Genomic DNA, 14,725 nt, shown 5'->3' on the forward strand with positions numbered 1-14,725 from the left:
CTCCCCCTTTGTTATCTCTCCCTCATGCCCCTCTATGCTCCTAACTCCAAGGCAACCAGTGATCTGCTGTCACTCTAGAATAGTTTTCATTTTCTAGATTTTTATATACATGGAATTATATAGTATGTATTCTGTTTTGTCTGGCTCCTTTCACTCAGCATAATTAGAGATTCATCTATCTTGCTGTGTGTAGTTCATTCCTTTTTATTACTAAGAGATGTTCCACTATATGTAAATACCACAACTTGTTTATCCATCCAAGTGTTGATGGACATTTGAGTTGTTTCCAGTTTCGGCTATCACAAAGAGAGCTACTGTGAACAGTCGTGTACTAGTCTTTAAATGAACATTTGCTTTCATTTCTCTCGAGTAAATATTTAGAAGCAGAATGGCTGGGTTTTACAGTAGGTGTATGTTTAACTTTGTTAAGAGGCTTCCAGACTGTTTTCCAAAGTGGCTGTGCCATTTTACATTCCCACCACCCATGTATGAGAGTTCCAGTTCCTAGACATCCTCACCATCACTTGGTATGGTGAGTCTTTTAAATTTTAGCCATTCTAATAGGTATGTAGTGGTATCTCATTGTGGTTTTTTTTTTAAAGATTTTATTTATTTATTTATTTTCCCCCAAAGCCCCAGTAGATAGTTGTATGTCATAGCTGCACATCCTTCTAGTTGCTGTATGTGGGACGCGGCCTCAGCATGGCCGGAGAAGTGGTGCGTCAGTGCGCGCCCGGGATCCGAACCCAGGCCACCAGCAGCGGAGTGCGCGCACTTAACCGCTAAGCCACAGGGCCGGCCCTCATTGTGGTTTTAATTTGCATTTCCCTAATAACTAATGGTGTTGAGATCTTTTCATGTGAGTATTTGCCATTCATATATCTTCACCAAAGTGCCTGTTGAGATTGTTTTCTTATTTTTTTTTATTAGGTTATTTTCTTGTTATTAAGTTGTGAGGATTCTTGACATATTCCGGATACCAGTCCTTTATTAGATAAAGGATTTGCAAACCTCTTCTCCCAGTCTGTGACTTCTCTTTTCATCCTGCTAACACTGTCTTTCAAAAAGTAGCAGTTCTTAATTTTGAAGTCCAATTAACCAATATGTTCTTTTATAGAAAGTGCTTTTGGTGTTATATCTAAGAAATCTTTGCCTAACCAAGGTCCTAAAGGTTTTCTTCTTTTTGTCTAGAAGCTTTATAGTTTTAGGTTTTAAATTTAGGTCTTCGAGCCATTGTTTAATTAATTTTATATACAGTGTGAGGTATGGATTGAAGTTGTTCTATTTATTTATTTTTAAGATTTTATTTATTTATTTATTTTCCCCCAAAAGCCCCAGTAGATAGTTGTATGTCATAGCTGCACATCCTTCTAGTTGCTGTATGTGGGACTCAGCCTCAGCATGGCCCGAGAAGTGGTCTGTCAGTGCGCACCCGGGATCCGAACCCAGGCTGCCAGCAGCGGAGCGCGCGCACTTAACCGCTAAGCCACGGGGCCGGCCCTGAAGTTGTTTTATTTTTTACATATGGATATCCAATTGTTCCAGGACACTTTTTGGGAAGAGGATTGTTGAAGACGATCCTCTTTTCACTAAATTGCTGTGCAACTTTGTTGAAAATCAATTGCCCACATATGTGTGGGTCTACATCTGAACTCATTCTGTTCCACTGATCTATATGTCTATCTTTACACCAATACCACGCTGTTTTGATTACTGTAGCTTTATAATAAGTTTTGAAATCAGGTAGCATCAGTCCTCTAACTTCATTCTTTTTCTTCTGAGAGGTTTTGCCTACCCTAGATCCTTTGCACTCTCATATGAATTTTAAAATCAGTTTCTCAATTCCCCCTCAAAAAACCTGGTGATTTTGATTTGAATTGCACTGAATCTATAGACCAACTTGGGGATAATTGACATCTTAATATTGAGCCTTTTGATCCATGAACATGGTGTATTTCTCCATTTATTTTGCTCTTCTATTTCTCTCAGTAATGTTTAATAGATGTCATCATACAAATCTTTCACATCTTTTGTCAGATTTACACCTCAGAATTTCACATTTTTGATGCTATCATAACTAGTATTCTTTAAACTTCTATTTCTGATTGTTCCTTGCTAGTATATAAAATACACTAGATTTTTGTAAATTGACCTTTTATCCTGCAGCCTTTCTAGATTCACTTATTAGTTCTGGGAGCTTTTTTTGTAGATTCCATCTGATTTTCTACATAGATAATCATGTCATCTGAGAATAAAGAAAGTTATATTTCTTCCTTTCTAATCAGGATGCCTTTCATTTCTTTTTTCTTTTTTTTAATAATTTTATTTATTTATTTATTTTTCCCCCAAAGCCCCAGTAGATAGTTGCATGTCATAGCTGCACATCCTTCTAGTTGCTGTATGTGGGACGCGGCCTCAGCACGGCCGGAGAAGTGGTGCATCGGTGCGTGCCTGTGATCCGAACCCGGGCCGCCAGCAGTGGAGCGCGCGCACTTAACCGCTAAGCCACAGGACCAGCCCTCATTTCTTTTTCTTGCCTTATTGCACTGGCTAGAAATTCCAGTAAAATGTTGAAGAGAAGTAGTGAGTGCAGACATTCTTGTTTTATTCCAGATCTTAGGGGAAAAGCATTAAGTCTTTCACCATTAAATATGATGTTAGCTGTAGGCTTTTCATATATGTCCTTTATTGGGTTCAGGAAGTTCCCTTCTGTTCTTACTTTGCTGAGAGTTATTATCAGGAATGGATATTGGATTTTATCAAATGCTTTTTCTGTATCTTTGAGATATGGCAAATTACATTGTTTTTTGAATGTTAAATCAACCTTGCATTTCTGAGCTAAATCTCACTTGGTCATTGTTATGGACTGAATGTTTGTGTCTCCCAAAATTCATATGTTGAAGCCTTAGCCTCCAATGTGATTTTGGAGGTGGGGCCTTTGGGAGATAATTAGGTTTATATTAGGCCATGAGGGTGGGACCCTCATGATGGGATTAGTGCCCTTATAAGGGTGGGGGGGAGGGAGAGAGAGAGAGAGAGCTTGCGCGTGCGAGTGCCCATGCACAAGAGTGCTCTCCATGAGTATGCACCAAGGAAAGGCTATGTGAGCACACAGTGAGAAGGCAGCTGTCTACAAGCCAGGAAGTGGGCCCTCACCAGACATGGAATCTGATGGCACCTTGGTCTTGGACTTCCCAGCTGTGAGAAATAAATTTCTGTTGTAAGCCACCCAGTCTATAGTTTTTTGTTATAGCAGCCCAAGCTAAGGCAGTCATGATGCATTATCCTTTTGATATATTGTTGGGATTCAATTTGCTAGTTTTAAGAACTTTTGCATGTACTTTTATGAAGGCTATTGGTCTGTAGTTTTCTTGTCTTTGTCTGGTTTTGGTATCAGGTTAATGATGGCCTCACAGAATGAGTTGAGGACTATTCTCTCCTGTTCAATTTTTTGGAAGAGTTTGTGTAGAATTGATATTATTTGTTCCTTAAATGTTTGTTAGAATTTACCAGTGAAGTCATTTAGGCCTGGGGTTTTCTTCATAAGGAAGTTTTTAACTGCAAATTCAATTTATTTAATAATAAACAGCTTTTCAGGTTATCTATTTCTTCTTGAATGTGCTTTGGTAGTTTGTGTCTTTGAGGGAATGTATCCATTTTGTCTTTGTTGTTGAATTTACTGGCATAAGGTTGTTCTTAATATTCCCTATTATCCTTTTAATATCTGTAGAATCTGTAGCAATGTCATTTCTCTCATTTCTAATATTGGTAATTTGCCTTTTCTCTTTTTTTCCTGATCAGTCTCACTAGAGATTTATCAATTTTATTTATCTTCTCAAAGATCCAGTTTTTGGTTTCAATGATTTTCTCTTCCCTATTTCACTGATTTCAGCTCCGACGGTTATTATTTCCTTTCTTCTACTTACTTGGGATTTTATTTCCTCTTGTTTCTAGACTTCCTTAAGGCAGAAGGTGAGGTCACTCATTTGAGACCTTTCTTTTCTAGTATACGCATTTAGTGCTATAGAATTTCCCCAAGGTACTGCTTTAGCACCATCCCACAAATTATATGTTGTGTTCTTTTTTTCATTCAGTTCAAAATACTTTCTAATTTCCTTTTTGAGTTCTTCTTTGACTTGTGTGTTATTTAGAAGTGTCTTTAGTTTCTGATAATTGGATTTTCCAGAGATTTCTGTTACTGATTTCTAATTTCATTCCATTGTGGTCAGAGAACATACTTTGACTTGAATCCTTTTAAATTTAAGACTCATTTAATGGCCCAGAATATCATCTATCTTGGTAAATGTTTCATTTGCATTTGAAAAGGATGTGTATTCTGCTGTTGTGGGGTGGAGTGGCAAATGTCAATTAAATCTAGGCGGTTGGTAGTTTTGTTGGAATCTTCTATATCCTTACTGATTTTCTGTGTATTTGTTGTATTACTTATAGACATGAACTGTAATTGTGGGTGTCTCCATTTCTCCTTGCAGTTCTATCAGTTTTTCCTTAATGTACTTTGAAGCTATATTAGGTGCATAAACATTTAGGATTTCTATGTCCTCTTGAATTTGCCCTTGTATGATATTAATATATCCGCCTCAGCTTTCTTTCAGTCAGTGTTGGCATGTTATCTTTTTCCATCCTCTTATTTGTGTCTTTATATTTAAAAGTGGGTTTCTTACAGGCAGCAAAGAGTTGCATTCTTTAATCCTCAAGCTCTGCTCAGGTGCCTGGGATCTTCAAGAACTCTCTAACTAAGCTACCCACTTCCTTGTAGGAGGCTCTGATAATTAGAGCGCCATTTCTTATAATGAGCCCCACCTGCCTTTCATCACCCCCCCCCAACGCTCAGAGGATTATTTCACTTCCCCTGGACAGTTTTTCAGACAACATGGCAACACCTCAGGCAGTGCCAGATCCAGTCACAATGGATCAAGTAGGCCCATGGAGGATTACCCAAGGCTACCTGAGACGTACCAAAGGCTACCTTGGAAAGAGTGTGGCGTAGGAAATAGAACACTAACTTCTACAAAGGAGGATTTTATTGATTGAAAAAAAAACACTTATTTTCCACTTCCAGAAAGCATTTCAACTAAGAGAGAAAGCAAGGAACCAACCTAGGGTGGTCAGCTGCAGCCCAGTTGGGCCCTTTGGGAAGGAGGAATGCTCCTCTGAAAGGATAAGGAGCACTTACTCTATGCCTAGTGTATTAGTTTCCTATTTCTGCTGTAACAAAATTACCACAAATTTAGCGACTTAACACAAATTTATTGTCTTATAGTTCTGGAAGTCAGAAGTCTAGAATCATGGTGTAGGCAGGGCTGGGTTCCTTCTGGAGACTAGGAGAAAATTAATTTCCTTGCCTTTTTCAGTTTCTAGAGGCCACTTGCATTCCTTGGCTCATGGCCCTTCTCAGCATCACTCCAACCTCTTGCTTCCATTGTCACATTTCCTACTACTACTGACGCTGATGCCCCTGCCTCCCTCTTATAGGTACCCTTGTGATTATATTGGTACCTTGTGATTATTACCACCTGGATAATCAAGGCTAATCTCCCCATCTCAGGTTCTTAACCTTAATTATATCTGCAAAGTCCTTTTTACCATGCAAGGTAATAAATTCACAGGTTCCAGGGATTAGGATGTGGACATCTTTGAGGGGCCGTTATTTAGCCTTCTACACTCAGAAGTTCGACTAGCTACAGAGAAGGGAAGTCCACCAGGTCCTAGCTCCACCAAGGGGTCTGTCCTGGCCAGATTTGTGTGAATTATCCTGCTCTTCGGATGTGAGCCTCTAAACTATTTCCCTTTGTGTCAGATGACTAGTTCTGGTCGAATTATCTCCGTATAGGACGGCAAGGATCAAGTGGTACAGACCTCATATGATTAAAACCCCAAGTCAGGTTGCTTTCTTCAGGGAAAAGCTGAGTAGAAATACTTAGAGAAGGGGCTTGGGGCCTGGGAATCAAGCAAAGTGACCAACAGTATGAGTTGTAGAGGCATCCTCACAGGTTCTAGTCCTAATCCTGCCATATACTAGCTGTGGGGCCTTGAACAACCATCTTAACCATCTGGCCTCAGTTTTCACATGTGTCAAACGGAGCTAATAGTATCATCTTCATATGCTTGTCATGAGAACTAAATATAAGGTAGTTCATGTAAAAGGCTTAATTAGCAAAGAGTCTGACAAAGAGTAAGGGCTCAATGAATATTACCATTCTTACTGGTCCCAAACAAGTTTCCCTGCCTGTCCTACCAAGGGTTTTAGTCTTGGTCAGCTTCCCTAGGGGACCTAAGTAGCTGTCTTGAAATTGACCTTCAGCCTGGTCTTTGCCAGTATAGTTCTCAGTCCATCTTAGATGATTGGGGTACAAGGACATTGGCACAAATTCTCTCCTGAAGATGCAGACAGCCCTGTTTGATCTTGTTCATTGTTACCCCTGTGGAAAAATATGACTGAAAAGACTCATGTGTGCCCACAGTACTGCATACAGCCAACAAGAGCCTTATGAACACCATCATTGGTTTTACCCCTATCGCCACCTGTCTGCAGAGCTGGAGGAGGGGTGGGGGTGCAGAATGAACCAGAGATCCTGTCTTGGGAAGTAGAAGAGAAAAAGCTGGAATGAAAAGAAGAAAAGTCTGTTACCAGAACCCTAGTACATATGCCAGGCTTATCTGAAGCAGGAATAAGTATGTAATGTTTTCTCCCCTACGCAGTTGCAATATCTAAAATGGTAACTGCCCAACCTGAAATGTCTCTTTTTTTTTTTTGCGGCTGAGGTAATTAATTCAGTAAAATTATAATTTTCAAAACGTCAGCAATTCTTAGCATGAAGTTTTTTCTTCATTTGAGAAATGACTATAAAGTAATGAGACCCAATTCCATGTGTGATTTATGGAAGCAGCTTCACTGCATCATGGCAATACTTTAGAAAAGTAATGTTGACCAAAAGGTGGTTCTGCAACTGGTTTGCAAATTCAGATAACTTGCTGTAATGACTACAGCTTGATCAGCCCAATTCCATTTGTCCAGCTTGTTTATAACCTGACATTCAGTTAAAATAAATGAAATTGAGGAGGTGGGGTGGGAGTAGTGAGGGGAGGGTAAGGAAATTCAGAGCTTGGGGTGTCTAGGCCTTGAGGCTGGAATGCTCACACCAAAACCCACCTTAACAAGATGAGAAATAATGGATGCTCTGAGAGTTTATCAAGAAGATTAATGAATTAACTCCTCAGAAACTGGACAGGGCAGGGGACACCAATCTGGGGCTTGAGCCTCCCCCACCCCAACCCACTTCAAGGACAACTATCCTCATGGCTTCAGGCCATGCAATTTGTTCCAATCCATGAAGTAAGGTTAACTGAATTCACAGAAGCCTCCTTTAACAGGGCGGAATTGAGTGTTATAGAGCTCCCTGTGACAGCCTCAGGGTAGGCCTTTATTTATTAACTAAAAGTTATTTTTTAAAAAATTATTACACAATCACTGCTTTCCATAAAACTTTAAATTAGTTGAATTAAGGTTGTGAAAATCTAATAAACATTTGTTATCAACAAGATATGTCTTTTGAAAATATCTCATGAAAGTTACTCAGTGGTAAATAAGGTTTTACTCCTATCGTATATTTTCCCTTGATTCTTAAGGGTCAGCAAGCATGCTGAAGATGGTCAAGTCCTGGAGGGAAAAAACCCCAGGACTGTGCATCCTTCAGTTTATTCTATGAATTTAAAAATTTCTTCAACACAAAGGTTCATCTCCCATTGGGAATATAGACATTAGTATAAACCCAAAGCTTTTGTTAGCTGTAACACGGTATATTTGTAGTTTCACTTCTCCAACACTTTACCTAACAATTTACTGAATCAAAACAGTTGTCCATTAATGTGTGAGAGAGAAAGAGAGGAGAGAGAGGGAGGTAGAGGGAGGGAGGGGGAGAGAACCTTATCTTTCCCTTCACTACTTATTTACCGAATGATCTTTAGCAAGTAAGTTTCTCAAACACAATGAAAATGTTTATAATGCCCTCAAAGTCCCTCTATGACACTACATAACCCCTATAACATTAATATTCTCACGTGACTCCAAATAGAATAAATACTGTAAAGAACGTATACTTAAGAAATTCCTGATCTAAGCCTTACAAGCTTTGTGACTTTAGATAGGATTCATTTCCCTGGTGGTTTTTTTATGATGATCCTATGGTTTTATCAGCCTGATGAAGTCATGATTTCCGGGTAGAGTCCAAGTCCCCAGAGTTTTCTTTGGTCCCTGATACTGACATGAATCTTGAACCTGTGCTTCTAAACATTCAATTCTTCCTCCTCCTCTTTCCTTTCCTCCCACCAACTGTTTTGTTTAATACGATTTTATTAAATATAAAAGGAACATATGTAAGATTTTCTAAAACCCATATGCCAAAGTAAAAAATTACCACACTGACAGTAGTTAGTTTTCATAATTTAATGAAAAAGTATTGGTAAAAAGGTGACATTTGAAAAAAGACTGAGTTTATCTTGGAAAACTGGACTATATAAGACAAAATGAAAAAAAAATTAACAAAGAAGGTTAAGAGGTAATACTTCAAACAACAGCAAAATGTAGCAAATACATTTTGGGGCAATTGAAATTTACACAACTGAAGGCTCCTTCATTTACCTAGGAAAATTCTGTAAAAATATTACAACTATATTTCCCTGACTGAAATTATTTTAGTCAATACTCTCCCAATGGCATTACATATGAAATTTGGCTGAAGCACTTTTTAAATGTTTGCTTTTCCTCCCACTTACTCAGAATTTAAAGGCATGAAAGGACCTAGGCTTACTGACTATACTGGCCTCTAACAGAAGGACTTTATTACACAGCTCCATTCTAATTTCCTTACCATGAAGGCGTCAAGTTAATATCGACCCCAGGAGAACTCAAAAAAAAAAGCACAGAAACTAGTGCAGAAATAGCAGAGATTCTTTTCCTCATTTGGATAATTCTAGTTTTTTCCATTCAAACAAAATACAAGACACCTACCACACATGCTATGGCATGTTCATACATGTACACAGGCATAAAAGAAACATTTTGAAGGTACAGCCAAACGAGATGCAAAATACAGAAGTTTTCAGAAAAAGAGGAAAAAACAAAAGCAAAGGAACCCATTAACAAGGCTATGAGAACAAACGTTGGGGAGAGGCAAACTGCCGAGTGTCCCACATTGATGGAGAGAAGGGGGGCCCTGCCTTTACTGACTGGCATCTACTGTAGCTGGGCTCTTTCACCAGTAAGCAACTTAAAAATCTAAAATGGCCTCTTTTGTCTGAAAATTCCCACTACGCTTTCCCAAACTAGAAGAAAGAGAATATTAATTTAAGGCTAAGAAGAAAAGAGAGAAGAGAATTATGGTCAGTTTCACATTTTAAAAACTGTAACATTTCCCCCTTCTTTAAATGGGAAGCAGACATGTTTTATCTGCCCCCCAAATGTAATTATTCTCTTCCTCCCAGAAATTAATCAAGGCTGATAGTTTGGGAACAGGGTATAAGCAACTTCTGAAAAATGGCTCCAGCCTTTTTGTTTGGGACCTTGCCTCAGATTCAAAGTTGGTACAAAGCTAAATCATATTCATGTGTTCAACACATGCTCTCAAATTCTGTTTGACAATAAAAATCTGTTTCAAAATTAAAGTAGGTAAGAATACTTAACCTCTGTGCATTTTACTATAATTATACCTCATTAAAAATTTTATAAACATTAAATCAGGTATACAAAAACTGTCAGTCAAACTCATTTAAGTCAAACTTATTTGAAAACAATAACACAAAAACCCTGACCTGGCATAAATCCCCCAGAAATGGTCTCGCTTTGGGAAAGGCTCTGGGATCCTTCACAAATGCCTAAATTGAGAGAATCAGAGCATTTTCCTTGGAAGCAGTACTTTTGTACTTTTGTAAACACTATCCACAAGTTAGCCTTTTATGCTTGTTAGCTGGGTGAAATAGTTACAAGTGCGTCCCCAACAAGCAAGTCAAGGAACAGGCACTGGACACTTATAAGCATTAGGAGTATTGACTTGGTAAGTTAAGATACTGTGAAAGGAACTCAACCTTGTGCAGAGCAAAGGAAGAGGGTAGTGAGTTTGACAGTATCTGAGATGTTGGTCCCTGGTGTCTCCCTGAAGAGGGTTTTCAGATACCAGTGGAGTTAGAAACTTCCTACAGACAGGAACTCTGGAAGTCACATGCTGTAGCTTCTAAAGATAAGTAGTTTTAGTGTCTGATGATTAAGGCCTCTTGCAAATGTATTAACAATGCAAGGACTCTTAATACATATGCGCATCAATGTGTTAGTATAACTGGAAAGCTGTCCCAAAGTATTTACTGAGCAAATAACTCTAGGTCCAACTGTTCTCAATAGCCTCTGGCAGAAAAACTTTCGGACAATCTGCAATTCCTATAATGTGCTTGTGAAAACCAGACTTGAAATTGTTTCAAAAACTGCAAGCCAATTTACTGTGAAAAAAGGTTATCCTTTTCACTACAATTCCTCCTAACATAAGCTAGGATCCTTTTGGTGTTTGGGTTTTCCCCAATATATGAGGCAAAGACAAAGGCAAAGATTGATTTATTCTTGGAAGTTTCTAATCACCTTTGCATTGAACTGTGGGAAAGGGAATACGTCTTGCTTTTACCGTGGCAATCCCGTCTAGAGTCATGGGGAGGATTTTCCCTATCTGAGCTCTCTCTTCTTACCCTGACTTTCTCTTTATTCCCATCACTTTCTGCTTCTGAATCACTCAGCTCTAAATCTGGGCAATACCCATCGTTTTCCTGATAAGGAGCTCTTCCTGCAGACCGCCTGACAAGCTGCTTGCCCCAGAGCTGCTCCTTGGGGTTCATATTCTTGGTTGGCTTCACACAGCACTGGAGGTCCTCTGTGGTCCTCACCCACCTGTTGGTGGCTTCCTTAAAGGACCTGCTGAAGTGCTCCATGGTAGATTTTCTAAAGCTGCCCTGACTGGCTAAGTGGGAGCTGAGCATGGACTCTTGGTTACAGAACATCTCACTTGAGCTGTCCTTTTGGGTGACATCCCCAGACCAGCTGCCCTCCAGGCCATTGGATTTGGCAAACCTGGAGTTAGGCTGACTTTTCCCATTCCCAATGGAAGACTGTCCATGCAGGGCAGCCTGAAGGACCAGAGGTTTTCCCAGCGACTGCCCATGATAGAACTCTGGAGATGGAGTTCTCCAAGCAGGACTGGGATCCTTTGCTTCACTCCTAGAATGGCTGAGACTGGCCAGCAAACAGTTATTCTTGCTCTCTAGTGGATGCCTTGGGTACGGTTTCATTCTCATTTCTAGTGACTCCTGTGGCACCTGCGTGGTCCCTATATTGTGGACAGGGGAGCTGTTGTCAGGAGAGAGAGGTCCGTGATCAGGCTCTGTGGAGCTGTTTCTGCAGTCTTCTGGGGCTGATCTGGGCATTTTTAACTTTAAGGTAATTCTTGGTGGTGGGTAAAACAATAAGTTTTCTAGTGTACTTGTCAAGGGAAGTCCTGAGATCAAAAAGAAAGAGTCATTTTAACAACTGATTTAAATAACGGTGTACGTGCTTACGGCAGAGTGAGTTCACATACCTACTCCTCCAAATGTCTAACAAGCACCTGTCTTTGACATGTATGTACATCATGGGATAGCAGCTGAGTGAGCTGAACTGGAGGTTGCGACTGGGGGCGTGCTGCAGGTGGAAAACTCAGCAACGCCACTGTTTGCTGTCTGACTCCCAACTTCTTCATCTCTGCTCTCCCAGGCTGTAAAATGATCACAAAGACTAGTGCGCTGCCTCCTACATCCCCATCTCTGCCCCTTCCATTTCTGAACAGAATGTCACTAGCAATGGTTTAGAACAGGGTCTCCCTGTGTGTGTGTGTGCATGTATGGGTACTGCACAGCACTTAGTACGTGCCTTAAACATATAGACATTTCAGACCCCACCCTGCAACCTCTCCTGGCCCTCCTAAAGCAAGTCAAATACAAACCCTCGGAAATGTAGCACAGGTTTTGATGGGTAAAGAGTATGTGAGTATGTGTTTTAACCTGGCATTAGTAGAAGTGGTAGTGGGTGGTTCCTGTGTATTTTAAGTTCTTAACCCAAAACAATTTCCTTACTATGATGATGACCATCATGGAGGTGTGGGGCAGGTTTTGTAGTGGTAAGGCCAGCAGAAAAGAATCACATTCCTGCCAATGGCCTGCTATAAGATTGGCCTGGGGAGTACTGGCAATCAGTTACCTGGTTCTGTCGTCTGATAATCATATTTGGAACAGTCTTCCTCTATTATTTTGAGTGCTCTGAAATTAAAAGAGCACTACCAAACAATTCTTCCTTGCATATGGACTTGACCTTTGCCCACTACCATCTTACTGTATAGCCTCACAAAAATGACACATAGAGAGGACAACTATTAGGTGCCCCAATGGGTAGCATTTGTTCCTTTTTTTTTTTTTTTTTTTTTTTAAAGATTTTATTTATTTTTTCCCCCCAAAGCCCCAGTGGATAGTTGTATGTCGTAGCTGCACATCCTTCTAGTTGCTGTATGCGGGACTCGGCCTCAGGATGAACGGAGAAGTGGTGCCTCGATGCGCACCCGGGATCCGAACCCGGGCCACCAGCATCGCAGCGCGCGCACTTAACCACCAAGCCACAGGGCCGGCCCAGCATTTGTTCCTTTAGGGTCCATGTTGAACACTCACAGCCCCCATCTCTACCAGGGGCTGCCACCTGCTGATGCCACAAGCAGTTATGGGGCTGGCTATCACCAATCAAAAGCCACATGGTCTAGGGGCCAATTTCCTCAGCACGCAGGGGCTCCTCCCTCTTGTCCTTTGGTTCTCCTTGTCTTGTCCATCATGGTGCCCTTGTGCCTGAGCAGCCCTGCTGCCTCCTGCTATCCCATTCTGCTGTGACTCGTGATACTCACAGCCATTGATGCCTACCTGATACCTCATTTCTGGGTGTCTCTGGCTGGCCCTTGACAGGGGCTGGATTCTGCACACCCTGCCCAATGACCCCTGGCTGCCTAGGCTCTGCCACCGACCTCTGTGTTAAATGAGGCATAGAGAGGTTGCAAATGTCACTGAATATGACTGTCATCATTCCAGCTAAGCTCCCCATGCTTAGGGCACTGCAATTATGCTCACCTCTCTCTCTCACCAAGTGGGCAGTGGACCCTGCAGGCAGGGATTCTGTCTTGCTGACTGCTCTATCTTTGAGCTCAGTTCTTAGTCCATAGTAGGTGCTCAACAAATATTAGTGAATAAATGAAGAGACAAGAACCCAAATCTTCTAACTTGTGGCTAAGGATTTGTTTTAACAGACTATTAAGATGAGTAACCCTGGAATTAAATGTTTTCTGGAAACAAGGATTAGATCTTATCCTATTGATTTCTAAATGAATTCAATGACTATTGAATAATTTTATGGCTCCAACTAATGGCCCCTAATTTATATCTGGGACCTAGATTATCTGCCCTAGACCTGCAACTGCCCCAATCCCACCCTGGGATTTCTTGCCTCATGAGCAGACAGTGAAACGGGCCATGTTATAATCAGGGTTGGACTAGAGCAAATGAGATATTTGACAAGAATTTTAAAAGGCTTTTAAGTGAAACAATTGACATAAAATTTAAATAGTTAAAATAGGACGTAAGCAGTCTATATATTTATTAGGACATCTTTACTATACAGGTTACCTGCAGCAATTTCCTGGTTAGCAAGCTGGACTTGCAAATTGAAGATCTGTTCCTGTATTTTGTTGTGTGACTGTTTCAGCTTCTCTCGCCTGCTTATCATGTAGCACAGATTTCGGACCTGAAAGCCCAACCCCCAGCAAATAGAGATTTTTGACATGTTACGCAAACCTGACAATTGAAATTGTTTAGCTAAAATTAAGACAACTAAAGTCAGGTGGGGCGGGGGGTGAGGAGAGAAGACAGAAGCCCAAAGCTGTATAACGAGAGCCACTTCACAGGAATTCACATAGCGTTGTCAGTCGTGGGATCATGGTTCCCCTATGAATCAGCAGCACAAGCGAAGCCACGTCCTGAAACCTACTCTCCCTGCAGTGTCATAGGCTCGATATTTATCTGCACAGCCAGGCTGGGAAGACTGAATGATGACTTAATATTTCAGTCTTCCTTTTAGATCCCTGAGTAAATGATGGCAATGCTGGATCCAGTTTTCTAATGAGTGCTGGACCAGCAGGATAAAGGTCTGTTGGGAAGACCAGAAGTGGCTTTTTTTGCTCACACTTTTAGCTCAGCCAAGTCTCCACAGCCACAGGGGTGAAATCATCACTCTCTCATATGCCCCACCTGGACAAATTACTCCACCTTTCTGTGCCCCCAGTTTATTCATCTGTAAAAAGGAATAATAATAGTACTTTCTTCATAGGAATGTTAGGATTAAATGAGTTACTACTTTTAAAATACTTATAGGTGTTGCCACATAGTAAGTGATATATATGTGTGAGTTAAATTTTAAAAAGTGAGCTAAGCCTATTAGTTTCCTTCCAAATTCTGGTGGCAGAGAAAAAAACAAGCCATCTCTATAATTATACTTGATTATAAAATTCTCTAGGGTAGACACAGGGCCTAACTTATCTTTGAACCCTCTAGTACCTAATTTAGTAGATATTTGATATATATATCATGAGTTAAATTAAATTATCTG

The 14,725-nt window shown here is 40.5% G+C and overlaps 2 protein-coding genes across 5 annotated transcripts in view; one reads left to right on the forward strand and one right to left on the reverse strand.

The window, feature by feature from the left end:
* LOC101398697 (uncharacterized) overlaps window positions 1-14,725 on the forward strand; it is a 727,039-nt gene that overhangs the window by 187,913 nt on the left and 524,401 nt on the right.
* JADE3 (jade family PHD finger 3) overlaps window positions 8,437-14,725 on the reverse strand; it is a 130,637-nt gene continuing 124,348 nt past the window's right edge. For 2 of the 4 annotated variants that reach the window (XM_087427195.1, XM_087427196.1), the window contains 2 exons: window positions 13,747-13,864; window positions 8,437-11,549 (listed from right to left, as the gene is read on the reverse strand). In XM_087427195.1, the coding sequence (XP_087283321.1) occupies window positions 10,639-11,549; window positions 13,747-13,864 (1,029 nt within the window). In that variant the 3' untranslated portion in view covers window positions 8,437-10,638. The remainder of the gene's footprint in view (window positions 11,550-13,746; window positions 13,865-14,725) is intronic. The other 2 variants (XM_087427193.1, XM_087427194.1) reach the window with 1 other exon arrangement.

The sequence above is a fragment of the Ceratotherium simum genome, chromosome X (assembly GCF_057802395.1).
Source record: "Ceratotherium simum simum isolate JZ-2026a chromosome X, ASM5780239v1, whole genome shotgun sequence".
NCBI classification, from domain to species: domain Eukaryota; kingdom Metazoa; phylum Chordata; class Mammalia; order Perissodactyla; family Rhinocerotidae; genus Ceratotherium; species Ceratotherium simum.